The following is a 21,973-nucleotide window of genomic DNA, read 5'->3' as shown; positions in this document are numbered from 1 at the left end:
GGTTATGATATCAGCTATTTAAAAATATCATAAAACTAAAAATATGACAATATTGGAACAAATAGTAAGCTCTAAAACTCAATGTACAGAAGAACATAATGTGAAATAAAAAGCAGATCTTGAAACAATTCATCCTATCACACTGGAAAAGCTGATTACTCAGGAAAATAATTCGGGTTAGAGCCTCTTACTCCTACCGAAACAAATTTTGATAAAATAATAGAAGCATGTGTAAATTGATGTGGGAAACAAAGGCAGAAGGAAATGGCAGGTAGAACTAAATTTCCTTATAGCCTGCAACCCATTGACAAATACTTGAGGCAAGCAGAGTAAAATGTTTCTCCAGGAACTCCCTACTGTCTTAATGTTAATGTTTTGCTCCAGGGAAAACCACCTTAGCTTGACAATAGCTAGGCCTCCACTGTCTTGGGAGTCTTCTTTAGCATATGAAAATCTCACTGGAAACTTCCCCCCGGACTTTACCTCCCCCAACCCCGTAGTATATAACCAGTCTCTCCTCATGGCCCCAGGGCTGCTCTTCCTGCCCACGGGTCCTGTCCCCATGCTTCAATAAAATCACCTTAAAAAAATTTTTTTTTAACGTTTATTTATTTTTTGAGAGACAGAGACAGAGCATGAGCTGGGGAGGGGACAGAGAGAGAGGGGGAGTCATAGATTCCAAAGCAGGCTCCAAGCTGTCAGTACAGAGCCCAGCGCGAGGCTCGAACTCATGAACCATGAGATCATGACCGGAGCCAAAGTCGGACGCCTAACCGACTGAGCCACCCAGGCACACCAGCATCACTTTTTTTTTGCACCAAAGACATCTTCAGGAATTCTCTTTGGCCACTGGCTCCGGACCCTGCAAACCCCACTATCACCCCCCAAAAACCTCATCATAAATTACCACTTACCAGCTCTCTGGAATAAGAGTTACCTTCCAAGCATAAAAGTAATAGGAAAAAGTGACAAAGAAAAGAATAGTTTTGACCACATAGGATTTTAAAGACTCTGCATATCGCCATCTTAAAAAAACTAAATAATAAATTGAAAAATATGCCATAAAGTATAAATAGTTAAAATACAGTGAGCTTTGAAAATAAAGAGCACTATTATTTCAAATATAAAAATGAGCATAGTACACAGACATTTTACATTGTCTAATAGAGGCAGGAAAATGTCTTCTGCCTCTATTGAAATTAAAAAAACAAATGAAAAGAACACCAAGAAAACGCTTTTCATTTTTTAAGTCAGCAAAATAGTTGATGTGATTAATAACCCATACTGATGAAGTTACAATGAGCCAGGCACTCTCCCACACTGCTAGCCGGGGCAAAGGGGCACAGCCTGTGTGGAAAGTAATGTGGCATTTTGGCAATTTGTTCTAAAAGCCTTTTAAAATGCTCATAGTTCATGTCCTTTGACATAAGAATGGTACTTCTAAGAATTTATTTTAACAAAATAATGAGATGAGCTCTAAGATTTTGGTATACACATTAGTCCAATAAGTATTTTCTGAATGCCTGTTCTGTGCTCGGCCGTGTGTTGGCAGTCATGGGGGATAAGACGAGCAGGTTTTCTGCTCAGTGACCATCTAGTACTTTGTAAAGGATGTTTACTGTGATATTTCTAGTATGAAAACCCTGAAAACAATCTAAGTAACACACAATAAGGGAATGAGTAAGCCAATTATGGGGATGTTCATAAAATGGACAATAAGGGCATTAAAAACAACTTTTGGAAAAACCTAAATGACATGGGAAAATGCTTGTGTTAAAATGTTAATAGTAAGAAAAAGAAACAGTGCAAAACCAAATATGTAATATTATCACAACCATGGGAAAATATATATGCATAAACTAGAAGGAAACGAACATGTGTTTGAACACGTTAACGTAAGTGATCTCTGTACTTTTCTAAAAGTCTTATAAGACCTGGGCTATAGTCTCAGCTCCATTGCTTCTTACTCATATATGACTTTGGGAAAGTCAGTGAAGGCTCTGATAGGGAAAAAATTATGTTATAAGATGGCCGACAGGGCTGATAGGGAATTCCAGACCCCGCTCAAAGACTCCCCTTCCAGGTTCTTCTTCCTGCCTTGTTGCCTTGCATGCCAAATTACTATTGTGGAAGTAAATGACTATAAATTGTCCTCCATGCTTATGCTGGGGACTCAGACCTCAGGAGTGATCTCCTCTGAGCCCACCAGTGTGAAATAAACCTCCTGCCTTCCAAGATCTCCGAGTGCTTGGTTCTTCCACTAGGTGATCCAGACCAGGTTCTGTAACAACTCATAGGCCTGAATTTTCTAATTTGTAGAATGGAGCATTAATTCTGGCCTTGACTCCTTCCCAGAATTCAAATTAGATAATGTATGAAGTGCTATTTTGCAAGCTGAAAGCTCTAAACAAATAACCCATGCTATATTTTCTTAGCAGGGAAGGGTGATGAGCTCTCAAATATTAACCCCTTTCTTCCATTTTTCCATGTCTTTTCTCTCCCTCAAATTCCTATTTAATACAATGCTCATTTTGAGGATGTTTCTCTTGATTGGATTCCATCTGCCCCAAGTCACTTTTTTTTTTTTTCATACTTACTGGCCAGATATATCTCACATGGTGACTTTCTTTAATCTGTGGTCACTTACCAACTGGGGCTATGTAGAGTCTTTAGGAAATCATAAAACTGCCAGTTAGTCACTCCTGTCCTAATGTTTTGCCTAAAGGAGACAGGAACATGCCGAGCTGCCCTCAAATCAACAGATCTCTTCAGGAAAACATTCCACAATTCATTCCTCTGATGGGCGACTTCTGGATCTTAAATATTATTCCCATTCCCATTACATTTTAAATGTAAACCTTCCTCCGAGGCAAAGACCACCCACCTGATGCCTTGTGAGGCACTGTTCCCAGCAGAGGGACATTGACAGTTGGGTCTGCCATGATGTCTTTATCCAGGGAGCGTAAGGACAGGAATTCATAGAAGTACTCTGCCTACAACAAAAGGCAATGACAATCAGTACCATGGGAACCACGGAGCTTGAGAAGGCATTTCTTCACTGGTCATTCCTTTGAAGGGAAAGTGACATTTTTCACTATAGGAACTCTGGTGGAGCACATGACATCCAAAAAATTGTGTAGGCAAAACTCGTCCTTCTGGATTTTAGAACTCTAGGAATTAGACTCTGGAGAGAAGTGATGCTTTAAAAACATTAATGACATCTATCCAAAATATCCACAAGGCAGCCTTTTAGCTTAATATTACTTAGTTGCTGTCTTTTAAAAGGATTGAGAAAAACATGCTCTTGAGGAAACAAGTGGTGTCGAAACAATTAAGCAACTGTTAGTCCTTACACAATCAATCCACTTTGGCTTCTTGGGTCATTCTTTAAGTCTTTTGATCAGAATTTGGAAAGCTGTAAGATCTAAGGGAAAATGAAAGCAGTAACTTATTGGCAAAAGAAGATATTAAAGTGCAAAATTTAATGATTTTGCTGTTGAGATTTATTTTTCAGTACCATTCCCTTTGGCAGGATTACATTTAATGTCTCAATTTAATTATGGAGAGAAAAGCCTAAAAGTGCAAAAGCCACGGCCGCAATATGGCAACGAGTGATAAAATTTTACATTCTAAACATTTAAATTTTCCCACAAAGTCTAGTAGAGAAAAATAATTCCTCCTACTTGAATATCCATGAAACGCTGAAACTAGTGAAGTCTGATCTCACTGGAGAGCTTTGATGCTTAACTGATTCTCAACTGGGTTATTCAAAAGATTTGTGATAGAAACAACGTGTTCTTGCTTGGGATTAAAGAAAAATCAATAAATAGTGTAGATGCCAAAATGAGAGGCAAGCTGAGTGGTTCTGCAGTTATCTGTAGAGATATACAGAATTTGGAAGGGTTCATTAACTAACTTATTAATTACATGAATATGGGTTACAAAGAAGTTTAAAAAAGAATATGGCCTTTCTTTATATTCAGTATAAAATGTATTTCCCAGTGTGGAGGGTATTAAGAGATAGCTGGTAGACATTCACACAATTTTTGGTCCTAAGTCATAGAATCAATGTATTAGGTGTTAAGGACTTTGTAGGAGGATGATAATGCAAAGGGGTGATCTCAGCTGCTATGGGGACATTGGCTATGCTTGCAGCGTGTTGGAAAACACTTCCTGGTTTCACTGGACCAAAAGAAGCACCTTAGTTGACTAAATTCCCACTGTGGCCCCTTCTTTGGGTTGTGGCAGTGTTCCAGAAGACCACCATGAAGAGTCCTTGGTAACAAACTTTCATGGATTAATTTTATTAAATTCATTCACCAGGAGGGCCCTGAGGATACAGTCAATTCCTACCCTGATGGAGGAAAGGCAGAGGACTGCAAGTCTGATGAAGGAAAGAAGTGTCATCAGGAAAGGTAAGTCAATTTGAAATGAATTCCTTTGAAAAAGAGAACGTTATTTCCGACCTTGTGGTAAACCGACAACTCTTAAAAGTGGGCTACTTCTCAGATAGTGTTTCATGAATCCAGGTGTTTTAAATGGTTCTGCCAGCTGCACTTCCCTCTACACTTTACTGGATAATGTTTATCACTTGACGTTTGGCTCTAAAATATATTTTAGTTGGCATTATGAAAGGATTTAGTGATACATGCCCTTATAATTCATAGCTTTGGTTTATTTGCATTATTCAGTACAGTAATAACAACAACAACATAACAAACGCCTGCGTAATGCACATGACGTCCCAACGTTTAACACTTGTAGTAACAGTACATATGATGATGGAAAAGAGCTGAGTGGACAGAACACAAACATGCTGAAAATAAAACGTTTCAGTGGCTGGATTGCTTCAAATACCATTCAACAGGTCGTCATTTGCTGCTCATAATTCTATCTTTGAGCTCCATCACTTTATAAATGAAATCTACCTCTATATGGGTGATATACTTTAAAAGAGAATTAATAAAAATATAATTAAAAATAAGTTAATTTTTTTGTGTGTTACTAAGAAAAAGGATGAAAGACTAGCCAAAAGCAATTGTGTATGATGGGTGCTAACTGATTTTTTTCCTTTTCCCTCTTTTCCAAATTTTCTACATGGGGTTCCTTGCCTTTTATAGTGACATAAACCCATTTATTTAAAACCAAACATTTATTATGTATCCTGCTTTCAGTTCTGTGTGGATGATGATAATCATTGGCTCCGTTTGAATAATTCTCTGATCACAGATGAAATATTCTTTTTTTGGACTTCTATGTAGGCTGTGCTCATGTAACAATTGGATTTAAATCTCTTGCTTGCGTACTTGCTTTAAGAAAACAACATTTACTAAGAACGTAGCTTCTGAACGTGTGTTTCAAAGACTTTTGATGATGTTCAAAGAATGTGGAACTGAGAGTTTTACTCAGGGTCCAGAAACAATTCCATAGAGCCACTGGGTCTCCTGTTGTTGCTTTTGAGTTTGGCCACGTTAAGTAGGCTGGCTAATTAGTTTGTAATTCGCCTTGGCATGACTGCTCAATATGATGTTTAATGGATTTGTCTGGACAGCCAACATTCTCATTCTTATCAATAATGAATTTCACACTAGAGGTTGTAGGGTGTCCCTTTGATTTCTCTGAGAATCAGTGAGTATCAGTTTTTCTACTGCAAATCTAAGACTATATCATAGGGCAGGAATTGGTCAAAACAGTTTCTTGCTTGGATTTTTATTGGCAGTAGGCAGTTTCTAGAGAAAGCTTTTTTTTTTTTTTGTTCGTCTTTCTTTCTGAAGATGATAATGATGCTATAATTTCTGAAATATATAATTTCCTTCATACTTGGTATATATTTTTTAAAGGGGCTTGCCTATCTACTGTTTTCATTGCCTTCTTAAAAATCCTAATGTGGAAACTACTTAGAAATTGACCAACCTGGGGGGTCTGGTGGCTCTGCCGGTTAAGCATCCGACTTTGGCTGGGGTCATGATCTCATGGTTCAGGGGTTCAAGCCCCACGTCAAGCTCTGTGCTGACAACTCAGAGCCTAGAGCCTGCTTTGGATTCGGTGTCTCCCTCTCTCTCTGCTCCTCCCCCACTCATGCTCGGGCTCTCTCTCAAAAGCAAATAAACATTAACAACAAAAAAAAAAAGCTGCAGTTGCACAATAAAAAAAGAAGAAAAAAAGGAAGAAAGAAATTGACTAACGCTTTGTCCCTGATCTTAACACTGACTTCTTTCAAAGTTTCACTTTGTCATTATAAACGGATCTACCCAAACCTCGAGTACCATATAAATATTTCTACAGATAGATTATCATCACTGTGTGGTAGAGATGACATATATTCCTCATTTAACTTAAGTATTAACTTAAATAGCTAAAATATTTCCCTCAAAGTTAAAATGGCTGATGAAATAAGCGATAGATTTATAATGTCATATTTTCAGTTCTAGACAGGACTTTCTGTTTTTACTTTATTTGTAATATAATAAACAGTCTTGGTCCCAAACCTCTCCACTGGAAAAACTTATTTGGGGGCAAAAAAAACTTACATCTAGGCCAAAGAACAGTGAGCTCGCTTTGAAGTTTGGGAACAAGTTTCAGAGATTGTAGATTTATTACTTAGATAAAAGGAACTCAGAGCATGAACTCTAATAGGGAGGTGGCATATTGGAGATCATGAAACCTCTATTAGGGAAAAGAACATTTTGTTTTATTAAATGACACTAATGGAAAGTCAGGTAGAGGTAAGTAGGGTGCTTATTTGAGAAACACATGAAAAGATCGCCTTGTATTCAAACAAAGAATGGGCCTATTCAGGAGAATAATTCACTTCTAAATTAAGTTGCTGAAAAATCTTGCTGGCCTGGTTTGCCATGCAGTAAATTTTCTTTTCATGGAGAAGTATAAAAGACACCCAAATATTATCAAGAGAGGAGTTGAGTGCTGGAGCAAGTTAAGTTGCTTCCAAGCAACTTGGCTGACTATTAAGGTTGTTCCTTCCAGAAGAGATGAAGACATCATCTAAGTGGCAAAATGGAATAAACTCAGAAGGCCCTTCACGCTGGCACTCTTTCTTGGGTGGACTCAGAGAGAGGAAGCAGAGAACTACATTGGGAGGAACAGGGAGAATCCAGGATTTATCATCTTTGAAGTTATGGGTTTGTGGTGCATACTTAATCTAATAAGCACAATAATTACAGGAACCTCTGAGTTAAGAATCAAAGGTTTTTCATAAAACCATGGCTCTCAAGCCTCTTTTGACTTCATGTATCATGATGCTAACCTAAGTGTTCATGAGAGAACACTAAAGCAATAGTGGGATCAGGGTTGTCCTAAAAAAAATCTCAGGCGATTTATAGATACAAAGCATATAGATGTTGTAAAGTTTGAAATCTACAAATAATTTTTATTGAGTGTTTACTACACTCCAGTCACTGTTCATTGAATTCTCACAAGAACCTGGTGTTATTATAGCATGCATGTTTGTTTAGATTAGCCAGGCATTCAGTGTGAGAATTACTAGGAGGATTTGAAATAGTTCCTACACTGTATGTGAAGGGCAGGAAGAAATCTACTAAAGTAAGCATGAAAGGAAAATAGTTCAATGTTAAAGTCCCAAACAAAATGAATAAACACACCCAATGCTTAAAATAATCTGACGCCTGAATGTCTAGACCAAAAATTGCCAGATCTCACATTCTTCCTGGGCATTCTTCTTGTCACCTCCCTGCAAAATTTCATCCTTCAAACTCACAACTCATTATCTTTGGATGCTGTGACACTCTGTGGATTCTTCTCCCGTGTCTTGATTTTCCTACATTTCCTTATTAACTCTTCTCCTCTCAGCTCCTGACTGTAAAAATCGCTAAGACTCAGGCCTCTGCTCTTTTCTCTTTATATTCTATCATAAAACTCATGCACATTCACAAGTTGAACTATTTCCTTTTGGGCAATGATGCTCAGTGTGAACCATTCACACTGCCTCATGGCCATGCTTGTGTGCATGGAGCTTAAGTCATTTATCTTCCCAAACCAGCTTCCTGACTCGATGTCTTTGTATCTGTCAACAGTATTATCATTTTTCCAATAACAAAAGTACTGAACCTCTGAGTCATTGTTTCTTGTCTCTACCTCATCTCCCAATAGCCAGGCACCAAAGTCTTGTCCTTTGTCCTTGTATAATCTTTTGATTCTGTCCCTGCCTCTCACTCCTACTGCTTCCTCCTTAACCCAGCCTTTGTTTACTCATGTTGGCATCATTAGAACATTTTCTGAAGTATCTTTCTTGCTTCCCTCTTTAAAACCTCTGCTATGGGGCGCCTGGGTGGCTCAGTCGGTTGAGCGTCCGACTTCAGCTCAGGTCACGATCTCGCGGTCCGCGAGTTTGAGCCCCGCGTCGGGCTCTGGGCTGATGGCTTGGAGCCTGGAGCCTGCTTCTGATTCTGTGTCTCCCTCTCTCTCTGCCCCTCCCCCGTTCATGCTGTGTCTCTCTCTGTCTCAAAAATAAATAAACATTAAAAAAAATTTTTTTTTTAAAACCTCTGCTATAACATAAGCCAATATATCTAGTGGAAACATCGGTTTTGCCGTATCACAATGCTTTCCTGTCACCCCTTATCTCTGGGATAGGGCCCTCAGCCTGTCAAGTGTCCTTCAAAATCTGGCTCCAAATTTCCTTTATTTTGGACTACTCCCCAACAGAGGTCCTCTTCTGAGGCTCAAATGATGTGCTCTAAACATTACCAAAGCCATACCTCTATTCCAGTGTTTTCGCCTGCACTGACTGATAATAGGACCCAAACTAGCATAGCCCTTAAACATACACTGTCCTGTGTCATTGTTAAACTTTTCCCACGTGGAGATCATGGATTTTCATGTACAGTTTGGATTCTTTGTGGTTAAGGATGGGATTCTATCTTTCCCCCAACACTACTACAGATTCACTCAGCATTGGGCACACCAGGTATTTTATGAATATTTGCTGAATGAATGAATGACCTACTGAGAAGCATCCAGATGTGTAAGCCCAGTGCATTCCAGGGCACACTGCTATGGTGAAGGGGCATGAGCCTCTGATTTTACTGACAGGAATCAGCTTTTCTGTTTCGGTAATTGCTCAATTACTTTTATGGGTCAAAAGATTCCCTTTTCCTTTGCTGTGTGGTCAGTCGCTGCAGCATATGTAGAGAATAGAGAACATGTTTGAAAAAAAGAGCAATCAAACAAACATTGCCATTTGATACCCAACCAATCTCTGTGTAATTCGTAACTGTTTTATGCTTGTTAAGGGACAAAACCTTGGCAATGAGGCTCCCAGAATAAATATAGGCAGATAGTGTAGACAAGGTCCAGTTATGACACCTGATGTTGTCCAATGCTCTTCTGGTTCATGTTTCCAGAAGAGACCAGATCTCTTCTATAAGTTACATATATATCATTTTAATTATATGTAATTCACATAATTTTAAGTTTGTACATTTTGTAAGATTGTATAAATTTATATAAATTTTGCCTTGTCTAATTACAATATGCAATTACAATGTCACTGAGAAAGTGTGAAATGTCAACAAAGACTTTTTTCCTGAAGTCTTTTGAAACTGGCTCTAAGAAAAACTTGTTTCAAAACCAAAAGAAAAAGCTCCTCCCCATGCAGAGTAGTTATTTAATTATCTCACTGGTCTTGGCTTAATTGATAACGAAATGAACATTGCTTAGAGAATTTCAATCAGCCTAGTTCTTCTGTTCCAGTAATCATTTTTATATACACTGCCATCGACCACAGTTAGTGGGCTGGGTTGAGGGAGTAAAGCTATTGGAATATAATGGTAATATTCAAACTTAAAGTCCAAGTAAACACATCCGGGACCATGAAAGTTTTGTAAACTAAAACTGGCAGGAGATCACAGGGTTTGGCTTCACATGAATCTGAAATATCTAAGACATTTTCCATCTTTTCCTCCTCCGGTTTGGAATCACCATTGCTCATGCAAACCAGAAACAGACCTGGCTATCTGACAAATCACTGGCTAGTCACTCTCTTTTAAGATTCCTGAAGATAGAAAACCAATGTCATAGAGCACTATATTGCTGTTTTGTGTTGGATAAAACCAAAAGCGAGGGGTTTTTAACGTTTATTTTTTGAGGGAGGGGTAACAAGAAAGCAGAAAAGCAAAGCATTGGGGAATGGAAAAGAGGTTTTTCTCTTCTAAAGACCAAGAAAAAGGATGCAGTATGCAGACAAAACGGGCTCTAAAAATACAGCCCCCTTCAGCATACTGCTTTCACCAGAGTGCCAAAATTTTCCACGGGAGGGGCAACGTAGGCAGCAGTGAGGCTACTGAAGGCTCATTCCTCTTTATTCCTCAAGGCTTCTGGGACAAGGACCTCCTCCTCCCAGTGAGCCTGCCCTAATCCAAACATCTGCAAAGTTATGGGTCAATGGCAACCCCCAAATTGGGCACTGAGAAGGCCAGTATTGGGCACTATCAGGTGGGGTAAGGAATGGGACTGGGGAAAGAAAACTTTGTTCTAAGGGGTACAGCTGGCACCCAGTGGACCAGGGCCAGGCCAAACAGGAGGTGTGGGAAGAGAAACCTCGGGAGCACAGCCACACGCTTCCCCTGGCTAGGATGGTAATTATTGGAGAACATGGAAGGGCTCAGGAGGCAGCAGTTTGAATGCATGGTGCTCTAGAGGAGACGAGAGGGAGATTTCAGCTCTGGAAAAAGAAAAGGAGTACTTTCTCTGTTTTTTTTCTTCTCATCTCACGATGTACATTTGAATATTTCTTTTCTTAAAGCTTCAGAAGCAGTCATTGGGTATTTGTTTATATGGGGGGGGGGGTGGGTGGAGAGAGAATTGGCTCAGAGCTATTTCTTTGATAATAATTTAAAAACTGAGCGATTATCCTCACACATCATGGAGTACATTTATTCTTCATGTATAAAGTACATCAGTGTTCTTTATAATGTAGAGTTATCTCCTGGGATGTATATTTATTTCATTCCACTATAAAAAGTATTCGGAAATCTTTAACTGACTTAGAAATATCAGTGGATGTTCTCAGTGATGACTTTAAAAATATTTACCATTAGGTCATGTTTGTCTTAGTTTTAGCTTTAGGTAGTTTTCTAAAATTCTTTAATATACTTTTATTGAAGCCACATGGACAGTGTTAACTTACGTCTTGATAAAAGCCAGAAAAAAAAACCAGACTTTCCTTCTTGACTTTATGTTTTGAAAAAAATGCATTAAACTATTTGGTAAATAAGAGATATGCCTTAATTTGACTTCTTTGTCCATATAATCACAATTTCATATATCAGGATACTATGTTACAAGATGCCTCCAATGACCAGTTTCTCTGTTCCTATCTAGAAACCAAATAGAGAAAAAAAAAGTCTGTAATTTTAGTTTTAGATTTTAGGGAACTAGTGTTACTAGCAAAAGATTCAAATAGCAGTCATCACTATAAATTTATTTTTATACTTCAGGAAAAGCCATTGCCTAGAACATGCAGCGTAATTATCCTTTTTAATCTTCTAAGCTCCTCTAGATACTTGCTGTTTTAAAACTGTTACTAAGACATGCATTATTCATCCTTTATAAGAAAATGAGAAACTGAGGCAGAACTGAAGCAATTTCCTGGAGAACACTGATGATGAAAATCGATAATCTGAGGACTGGCTAAATCTATGGAGCCAACTTCAGTTGCCCCCTGACACCCCTGAGCAATTCTTTTAAACATGCCTGGCCTCTCCCTTCCCCCCACACACCAATTCCATAGTTTCCCCCAAAGTCCTCTGCCCCATCCCTGCTATCATCGCTCGACTGATGACTGGATCATATTCACAAAGGAAACAGAAATGGCTACACATGAATTCTCTCAACTTTTCCTCCATCCACCTACAAATAGCCCACATCCACATTCAGTCAGCTTCCTTCCCATATCCTCTGAGACTGGCTCTATCAATAATGTCATCTTCCCTCATGTATATTTATAGAACTAAAAGGTTAAAACCCAACCCTGTCACCACAAGGCTCTCTTTCTTCCTTCCTGTCAGCACCATGCTTCCGGAGGAGTCTATACTCATGGCTGCAGTGTTCTTGCTCATCAGTCTTCGGCTCACTGAGGTAAGGCTGTTGCCCTCATCACTATTAAAATGTCTTCATAAAAGGTCACAGATGGCCTCCAGGTTGTTACAGCCAATGAGCACTTTCCATCTTAATCTCTCCTGTATTCTCTGAAAATTTTTATTATAATCAACTTCCCTCTCTCTCTCTCTTTGTCCTATATCAGCAACAGTGTCCATGAACTCCTCCTCTCCTCCTGTCTAGCTTTCTGTAATGGTCTTCCCAGACTTCTCTTTCTATAACGGCACCTGGAAAAAGATGTCTGAAGGTGGGCCCACACACCATAGCTTATGTGTTCATATATATGTGATTGTTTTTCTGGGCACAGCAGACCCTGGCTCTCCTCACATTCTTTTTTTTTTTTTTTTTAATTTTTTTTTTAACGTTTATTTATTTTTGAGACAGAGAGAGACAGAGCATGAACGGGGGAGGGTCAGAGAGAGAGGGAGACACAGAATCTGAAGCAGGCTCCAGGCTCTGAGCGGTCAGCACAGAGCCCAACGCGGGGCTCGAACTCACGGACCGCGAGATCATGACCTGAGCCGAAGTCGGACGCTTAACCGACTGAGTCACCCAGGTGCCCCTCTCCTCACATTCTTAAAGGAGTCCATGATTCAAAAAGAAAAAAAAATGGTTAAGAGCCACTGCCTTAAAATGTTGATGTTTCCAGGAAACAACTCCTGCTCTCCTCTTCTTGCCTCTGCTCTCTTCTTGAAGTATTTTATCTATTTCTGTGACTTTATACCGCCATTTCAATGACCTCCAGATTTTTATCTCCACTTTCCATGCTTCTTCTTAGCTCTCAGTTCATGTTGGCAGCTGTCTACCAGACATCTCTCCTTGGGCCTAATTTATTTGAAACAAACTCATCACCTTCCTGATGAACCTGTGCACTTACATTTCTTTAGATAGCACTGTATACCTGATTACCCAAGGAACAAACTTGGCAGTCTTTCTATACCCCTAACTTTTTTCTGACCAGGCATCTCTACAAACTATCCCTGATTTCTAAAATCTGTTCCCTTCTTTTCCTTCCCACTGTTACTACCAAAATTCAGGCATTTCTCACATAGGCTCCCGTAATTGTCCCCTAACCTATCTCCCCATTAACTCATGCTATCTGGATTTATGCCTTCCAGGCTACACTATCATCCATTTTTTCCTCATAAATGCCAACTGGGCCACACCACTACTCCCACGTGAAACTCTTTAATAGTTTCTAATCACGAGGAAGAGTTTAGCGACAGCTTTACATTTGGCTCTGACCACCGGCCTCTTCTCTCACATCTTAGTTCCAGCAAACTTTGAGTCCAATCTTAGGTCCAGTAAGCTTTAAGTCCACTGAACTGTCATGATCTCTCCTGAATCCTGCTCCCTACTCTATGCCCAGAATGTCCACTCCCTTCTCTTTTCCACCAAGCAGACTTTGACTTACCTCTCCAGGCACAGGTGAAATATCATCTCTTTGGTAAAACTTTCCCATCCCAGATTCTTCTTTCCTGCACTTTGCCCCTTATCTTTACTATTGTACTTACAGTAACAATCTGTTTACTTGTCTTCCCCATTAAATTCTCCTCTATGGAAGGGACTTTGTCTATTTTTATTTGAATCCCCAGTGACTAACAGTTTTGGTGGCATAAAAGCTTTTTATAAAAAATAAATTCAAGCTTTGAGTCAAACTATTCATACCCTAAAAAAATCGGTAAATCACATCTTACCATGTCCATTCCCAGTCATGAAACTTCTGACTTTAAATGAAACAGAAGCCCAGTATACTTGTGAGCCCTTGATTGAGAGAGGTAGACACTGGCATCCCAATCACAAGTCAGCAGGAAGTAGGAGATAACGGGGCCATGCACAAAGAGACTGAAGCTGGTCCTGAGCTGGCTCTCCATGGAGACTGCTAACAGTCCAAAATAACAACATCCACAGGCTGGGGTGAATATGGGTGAAATCTGGGCTACAGTAAGACCAACTTGGCTTGAATTCTCATTCCATTACTTACCAGTTGGTCTTGGGCATAGTCCTAGCCTCTTATCTATTGAGTGTGGCAGGCAAAAGACATTGTATACACCTACAATGCCAAGGAAGACCAAAAAGAGATCTAGTATTTACGCTTATGGAGCTATCAGACTGAAAGGGAGTTGGTCATTAACCAAATAACTAAAAAAATTAAGACCGTGATAAGATGCTTTAGGGGAGAAGCATGTGGCATTTTAGGAATATGTAATTAGGCTTAGCTTGCCTAGTTGTCAAGAAAGGCTTGCCTGAGAAAGAATGGCAGAACTGATATCTGCTTATGAGGCAGACGTTAAACAGGTGACGGGGCAACAGTTTTGGCAGAGGTAAGATCAGGTGCGTAAGCTCTGGCAGGACTTTGGCAAGCTTGAGGAACTGAAGTGGGGCCAGCACCTACTCTATGGTGTTTTTGCAAGATGAAAGTAAGTAATGGCTGGAGTAGGTAACCAATGTTGACACATGGGAAGCTTTCAACAAATGGTAGTCATTATTAACAGGATCAATACAGAATTCTCTTATTGCTGGGGCATGCTAGTGGGAGTTTCTAGACAGTGGAAGAATCCACACATAGAAAGGAACATTCTGGGGATTTCTGAGTGTTTGGGGCTAGAGGAATGTGATCAAGGGGGTTCCCATGGGTCCGGAAGGAATCAACTATGTGTTGTGGGCCTAGGAGTAGAGTTCATAAGGAACAAGGGGCTGTGAAAATAGTCTAAAAAATATTTTCCTTTTCTGTTTAGTGCAGCTGTGGGCTTACAGGTGAGGTTAGCATAAATAGGTAAAATTGGAATTGCCCTATTTCTTTAGCTTTAAAACAAATGAGAAATGTCTTATTGACTATGATCCTACAGGGAATTTATAGGATAGAAGAATAAGTAAAACTACACCACAAAGATATAATCAATGAAATCCAGGCTATGGGACACTATGGGCCAAACACCCAGGGTCCTCAACAAAAATTTGAAGGAATAGGAAAAGAGAGAGAGATGGAGGGGAAACCTAAAGATTAGTGGGCACAGTGTGTGCACCTTTCTTGGATTCTCATTCAAATAAACGAACCTTTAAAAACGTATGGGCAATAGTTGGAAATTTAAAAACTAACCAGATATTTGATGATGTTAAATAATTATTTTTAGGGGCGCCTGGGTGGCTTGGTCGGTTGAGCGTCCGACTTCGGCTCAGGTCATGATCTCACAGTCCGTGGGTTCAAGCCCCGCGTCGGGCTCTGTGCTGACAGCTCAGAGCCTGGAGCCTGTTTCGGATTCTGTGTCTCCCTCTCTCTCTGCCCCTCCCCTGTTCAGGCTCTGTCTCTCTCTGTCTCAAAAATAAATAAACGTTAAAAAAAAATGAATTATTTTTAGTGGTTTGGGGGATTTTTAAAAAAACTTTTTTTTATCTTTCATAGATACATACTAAAATATTAATAGATAAAATTACATGACACCTGAGATTATTTCAAAATATACTATGGGAGGGGGGCATGGGTAGGGAGTATAGATAAGACATGGATGGCCATGAATTAATGATTCTTGAATCTGGGTGATGGATAAATGGCTGCTCATTTTTCTATTCTCTCAATATTTGTATATGCTCGAAATTCTCCATAATAAAGTGCTTTTTTTTTTAAGTTTATTTATTTTGAGAGAGAGAGAGAGAGAGAGCATGAGGGGAGAGAGGCAGAGGGAGAGAATGCCAACCAGACTCCAGGCTGTCAGTGCAGAGCCCGACATGGGGCTCAAATGTATGAACCGTGAGATCATGACCCGAGCCGAAATCAAGAGTCAGGTTGCTTAACAGACTGAGCTACCCAGGCGCCTCAATAAAAAGCTTTTTAATAAAGAAAAACAGCGAATACTGGCATTTGTGTTGAACGAATAAGCTTTAATTCACAGACAATAACACATCGCAAGTGATACAGTGATGCTTCCCCCCGGGCTGCATGCTCATTAGCTGTAGCTCCCCGCTCACTCTGGTCCTGCCATGCTGGTTTCCTTGCTGCTTCTTAATGTGCCAGGTACACTCCCGTCGGAGGGACCTGGCACTAACTATGCCTTCTGCTGGGGCGCTTTTCCCCCAGATAGCCACATAGCTTACCCCCTTTTAAATTTTATTCCTTTCTAGTAAAATGTCATCTCATCCAAGCAGCCTTGCCTGACCATCCTCTCTGACACAGCAGCCCCCACCATGCATATTCTTATTCTCCGCTTTATGTTTTTCACTAGGACTTATCATCACTTGATATATGTCCATTTAAACATTTAACAAATTACATATCTCCTCCTAAGCTTTACAAGGGCCATCACTCTCTTGTGTTCACTGCTGTATTTTCAGTACCTGGAGCAGAGCCTGTAGCATTGAAAGTGCTCAATAAATGGAGACATTGGATAAATAAATTGGATGAGTCAAAGAAAGAAAGAAGAAAGTTCAGCTAACATAATGACATTCTTCTGTTCATGTTTCAATTTGGTAACATCTTTGTTATTAATTAATTAGAATTAATTTACTTGAAAATCTTTGCGAGGGTCAGAGCTGTTGGCTGAGATTGATCTGTAGGGTAAAAGGCAAGATCTAGGAAAATCAAATGTGTTTTGGAAATATAAGCACAGTGTAATTTAACCATAATTTTACCAATTACATGATTTCTTTCTACTCAGATATTAATACAAGAAGTTGGTTGTATGAGATAAAACATTGAGTTTAATTTAAACAGGAGTAAATACTCTTATTTCCTTTAGTAAGTTCAGATCAAGAGTATTATTATTAGAGTTTCTCAAAGAGAGAGACGAAGACCTCTTCTGCAACCCTCACCTTGCCTAATGCTGTACTACACAATACAGGTAATATGTACTACTGATTTAAACCAGTACTTTTAAAACCACATACTCTCCGTAGCTGTCTTTGTCAGAAAACTTTTTATATCAATACAAGTGAGTAAATATGAGTGTTGGAAAACTTGTAAATAACCGAACAAATTGAGCACATCTGAAGGAAGTGCACACCAGCAGAAAGAATCATGGTACCAAGCCCCTCAGGTGGGAAGGTACCTGGCACATTCAGAAAAGAGAAGGAGGCCAGTGTGGCAGGACCAGAGCGGGCAGGGCAGTATGTTTTTCAGCATCCAGCAGGAGGGGAAGCAGCCCTCCATCACAGGCAAAGGAATCCAATGCTCCCAGTGGAGGAACCCCAGAAAGTGCCCACAGTAACAAGATCAGCTCTAAACATCCTCTGGGGCCACAGGAAACTGTACGCGACACCAAAGCCCTGTCTCTTATCTCCTGTCTGTTTCCCAGGCCCCCCACCTGCCCCCCAGCCTTTCAGCCCTAGAGGAGTTGGAGAAGAGTCAATCATGGTGCCTTCCAGGCTGCAGCTAAGGGAGGGGAGGGGTTTTAACTCTGAACGCAGTCTGGAATTTTAACTACAGAGCAGTGGATATTTTAATTACTGAAATAAGAATAATCTTAGCACTAAAGTAATCAGAAGGCATTTTATTATCGTTGGCTAAGTAGAGAAAGTCCAGGATCTGCCTGAGGAGTCATCCAAAGGCCCAGGGAGAAAGTCACCTATACAGTAGGTTTACAGGGGCTGCTGTGAGAATCAGTAAAGACTGCACAATGTGATCACACACGGTGGCATTTTGCTTATTTGGTGTAATAGTTTTAAGCCTCGGGTCCTTACATAAGGATCTTAGGTAGGAACCAAAGAGGAGGCAGCATATTTCCGTTGGTAACCTCACTGTCTTTCTATTTTGCCCACTTAACATATGCCGGAATATTAGCACAAATGTGAGCCCTCCTCTATTTCTTTTCAATTATTATATGTTATGCATTAGCTTTCTCATTTCTAAGAATTATTTGCTGTAAATTCCTTAGGACTTTCAATTTCCCTTCCTAGATGTAAACCTAGTTAATGACCATGACTCTCTCCAGAGAGCACATAGTGAACGACAGTACTTTACAGTTAAAATAAATGGGTAATGAGGTGGATGTGAGCAGACACCATAGTTAGTCAAGCTGAGTCATTAAAGAAAAAAAAAGCACATTAAAGCTGAATCACCTGTCATCTTTTAGTGATGACTGTTGATTTGATGTGATGAGAGAAAGTTCATGCACGTGGATGGGTTGATTCGGCTCCCGGATGGTCTGGAACATCGTTAACTCATACAGACTGATTCTGGCCCTGGTTCAAACTTCTCAGCCTTTGTTCTTGGGGCTCAGAGGATGGCTTTGAAGTTCAGGATAAAGCTCTTCTAACACACCATTACCAAAGAATAACCTTTTGATTATGATCTCATGAAAGTATAATCAATAACTTACATAAGTTAAAACCATGGCAAACAGTGATGGTCCTGTAATTGGACCTTTATGAATTCCATATGTAACAATCTCTGCATTAGCTAGCAGTCTTGCATAATACATATATTTCTTCCCCAAACATAGCTGTTGAACTTTCTTAAAAGGCTATGAAACTTTTCACAGCTACTGTCAGCCTTGAACTCTTCGGGCCCCTGAACTTGGGTGTGGGTACATTAACAGGCAGGATTTTTGGAAAGCTTAAAAGGATAAATAAATATTTCTCCCCAATCCAATAGACACTCACTTGTGCAAAGCAATTTAATCAAAGCCAGTTAACTTTTTACTTAATTGTGTAGCTTGTGTGCTTTAAAAAATAGTTCAGGGGGAAAAAGAACTCCAGCAAACGATTAAAAACATAAGTAGAAAATATATTCACTTAGTAAAGGCTAGGAAGCCGTTATCCCATTATCTACATTATCTAAGATTGGTATTTACTCCTCTCTCTCGTTAAGCTAAATTATACTATTACTAAATTTAAAATGTAAGTGTTTAGTGTAGTTTAATTGGCTTCACTTTGGGAGGAAGGGCAGTATGCATGCAAAAAAAGACTTGGAAAGAAAAGTATCTAACCCATGGTCACAGTAGTTAAAAACAAAAACCAAAACAAACCAACAGAGTTCTCTGATGTATTGAAGGGGACAAAGAAGAAGTCTGAATTGAAGGAACATTTAACGACAGAATGAAAGATATGCAAGGAAAGAGGAGTCCCATCCTTTTAGACTAAACATCAGATCTTTAAGGAGAGATGAGACTATAAAGCCAAAACCAATAAATAAAGTTGGGGAACACATCAAAGGAGTTATTTTTTGTATCTTCACCCTCTCTTCACAACTACAGTGTCACCTTAGTTCTGTTGCCTGTTACCATGAAGTAGCATTTTTTTGGGAGCATATCTGAAAATTGCCAAAGGGGAGGGGAATGGAAGATCCAGGCTTCCAGTTATAGAGTGGATACATTACAGGAATAAAACATACAGCATATGGAATATAATCAATGGTATTGTAATGGCGTTTTATGGTGACAGCTGGTAGCTACACTTGTGGTGAACATGGCAACACACACACACTTGTCGAATCACGATGTTGTACACCTGAAAATAATGTAACACAGTGTGTCAACTATAGTTCAATAGAAAAAAGTTGCCAAGCTAATTTCCAGCGAATTTATAAACCGTTAGATTCCTTAGTTCAAAATAGCACCATTAAAGTAATCTTTGTGACTCTACTGTCACTTTATAAAACTTCTGCACTTGTAAATATGTTACTAGCTTTCCAATTAAAATTTGAATTACCGACTCACAATGCCTTCATTGTACCATCTACATTAAAACACATGATATTTGATTCCGTATCTCCTCTATTTGATTATATATAATTCCTAAATGCAGAGACTGTAACTATTTACCAATCTATTTTAATTGTCCAACTTCATTTAATAAAAATAATTTCAAAGCCCTATACACACACACACACACAGACACACACACACACACACACACACACACACACACACACACACACATACAGATGATCAAAGAAGACCAGTACACTGAAGGGGAAAAGGATCAAGCTTTTAACATCTTCTGTTTGATTGTTTTTAAGGAGGTATCAGTGAGCTGGTTTTGGTCCAGTTTCTGTCCAGTTGTGACAGAAGGCCACAGGCTACATAAAGAGGAAAGGAAATAGGCCGATGCGAAAACCAGATGTACACAAATCAGCAGGGCCAATATGATCTGACTCGTGATTTGTATGAATGTGTGGAAACTAAAAGGTACTGAGAAATGAGTCTCCTGTATTTTTTTTCTTTGCAAAAAAGAAAAAAAGGATGGCTTTGGAAATTATAGACCTGTTAACATCAGTGTCTGTTTTTTTGACTCTCACACCTTGAAGAATAACCTAGATATCAACATAGGGTCACAAGAAACAAATAGTGCTTCCTCAATTGACGTCCTTCCTCAAAAGAAAGGGCAGGAAGCAATAGAGAGTCTACCTTTATGTCAAAATCACTACTGATTGCTTCCTACAATTGGGAAGTCCAGCCTTCACTCTTCTATAGGATGGCTAAACAATCAGTTTAAGAGTTTAAGAGTTTGTGTGGTATTACATTCAGACTGGTCTTGGAAACCAATCTATCAAGATTTCCTATGAGTGGCTTTTGTAAAAAAAAAAAAAAAAAGTGTGAAGGTGCTTACAAAAGCTGTAGCCTTTCTTAAATTAAGTGGGTTTTAATACTCTGGAAGACAGAAGCACCTAAATGTTCTTAATCAATTAAAACATTTCAACACTAAAAGTAGAATAAAATTTGCAGGGACAAAAAGCCAACCATTGAGGTATAAGGGAGCAGCTGAAACTAGAGAAATCAGATCTGGAAAATCATAGTTTGTTACAAACTGAATATGAGTTAGCAATCTTCTGCTATATGGAAAAAGTCAACTTGATTATGAAATTTACTGTGAGTAAAATTCTTCCTTCAGGTCATGCATTAGATAGGATACTAGTATCTATTTAGAGAACAAACTGGTGGTTGCCAGAGGGGAGAGGGGTGGTTCAACAGGTGAAAAAGATGAAGATTAAGGAGTCCAAACTTCCAGTTATAAAATAAGTCACGAAGATGAAACGTACAGCATAGGGAATACAGCCAATAAAATTGTAGTAACGTTGTATGGTGACAGATGGTGACTACACTTAACTGTCAAATCACTATGTTGTACACTTAAAATTAAAATAACATTGTGGGTTAATTAAAAATTAATTCAATTAAAAAACAAGAATTGGGGGGGCATCTGGGTGGCTCAATTGGTTAAACGTTCAAGTCTTGATTTCAGCTCAGGTCATGAACTCAGAGTCATGAGCTCGAGACCTGTGTTGGGCTCCATGCTGCTTACGGCGCCTGTTTGGGATTCTCTCTCTCCCTTCTTCTCCCTCTGCCCATCATTCACTTGCGTGTGCTCTATCTCTCTCTCTCAAGAAAATAATAATAAAATGAAATTTAAAAATAAAAATAAAAATAAAAAAAGAATCGAGAATTTAAAAAATATTAATATCTATTTTAAATGATACGAATGAATCAGAAGGATTCAGAAAAACATACCAAAAATCTACTGAAACCATTTAAGAAGTCTTATGAAGGAGTGTTTTTGAAAGTTAAGTATTCAGACTGACTACTTTTTCAAGTTCATTGTCTCTAGTTCTTGTTGTTTTGTTTACATATCATTCTGGAAAGCGAGTCCTACTTTGATGTACATGAATTTTTGGCTGTTGTTCTCAAGTCCTGAAAAGTATAACGAAAAGCAACTAGATTTCATTGTAGCAAGGAAGATTCTGGATGGAGACAAAATGTGGGCCATCAAAATGATGAAACTCTGGATAGGCAAAGATGATGGTAGAGTTCCTACAGAAGGTAGTTAAAGATCTGGCCTATATGCTGAGAGAGGCTGAGATCCTTTCTGCTCTGCTGATCGACTATTGACCTTAAAAGACGTTTGCATT

At 39.2% G+C, this 21,973-nt stretch overlaps 1 protein-coding gene across 3 annotated transcripts in view; it reads right to left on the bottom strand.

Moving 5' to 3' along the window:
* Positions 1-21,973, bottom strand: part of WIF1 (WNT inhibitory factor 1) — a 68,679-nt gene that overhangs the window by 23,496 nt on the left and 23,210 nt on the right. For all 3 annotated transcript variants that reach the window (XM_058742127.1, XM_058742126.1, XM_058742125.1), the window contains exon 3: positions 2,885-2,993. In XM_058742127.1, coding sequence (XP_058598110.1) covers positions 2,885-2,993 — 109 coding nt within the window. The remainder of the gene's footprint in view (positions 1-2,884; positions 2,994-21,973) is intronic.

This window comes from Neofelis nebulosa, chromosome 8 (assembly GCF_028018385.1).
Source record: "Neofelis nebulosa isolate mNeoNeb1 chromosome 8, mNeoNeb1.pri, whole genome shotgun sequence".
Classification (NCBI taxonomy): domain Eukaryota; kingdom Metazoa; phylum Chordata; class Mammalia; order Carnivora; family Felidae; genus Neofelis; species Neofelis nebulosa.
The sequence above is the reverse complement of the archived record's forward strand: the minus strand, read 5'-3'. Positions and strand labels throughout refer to the sequence as shown.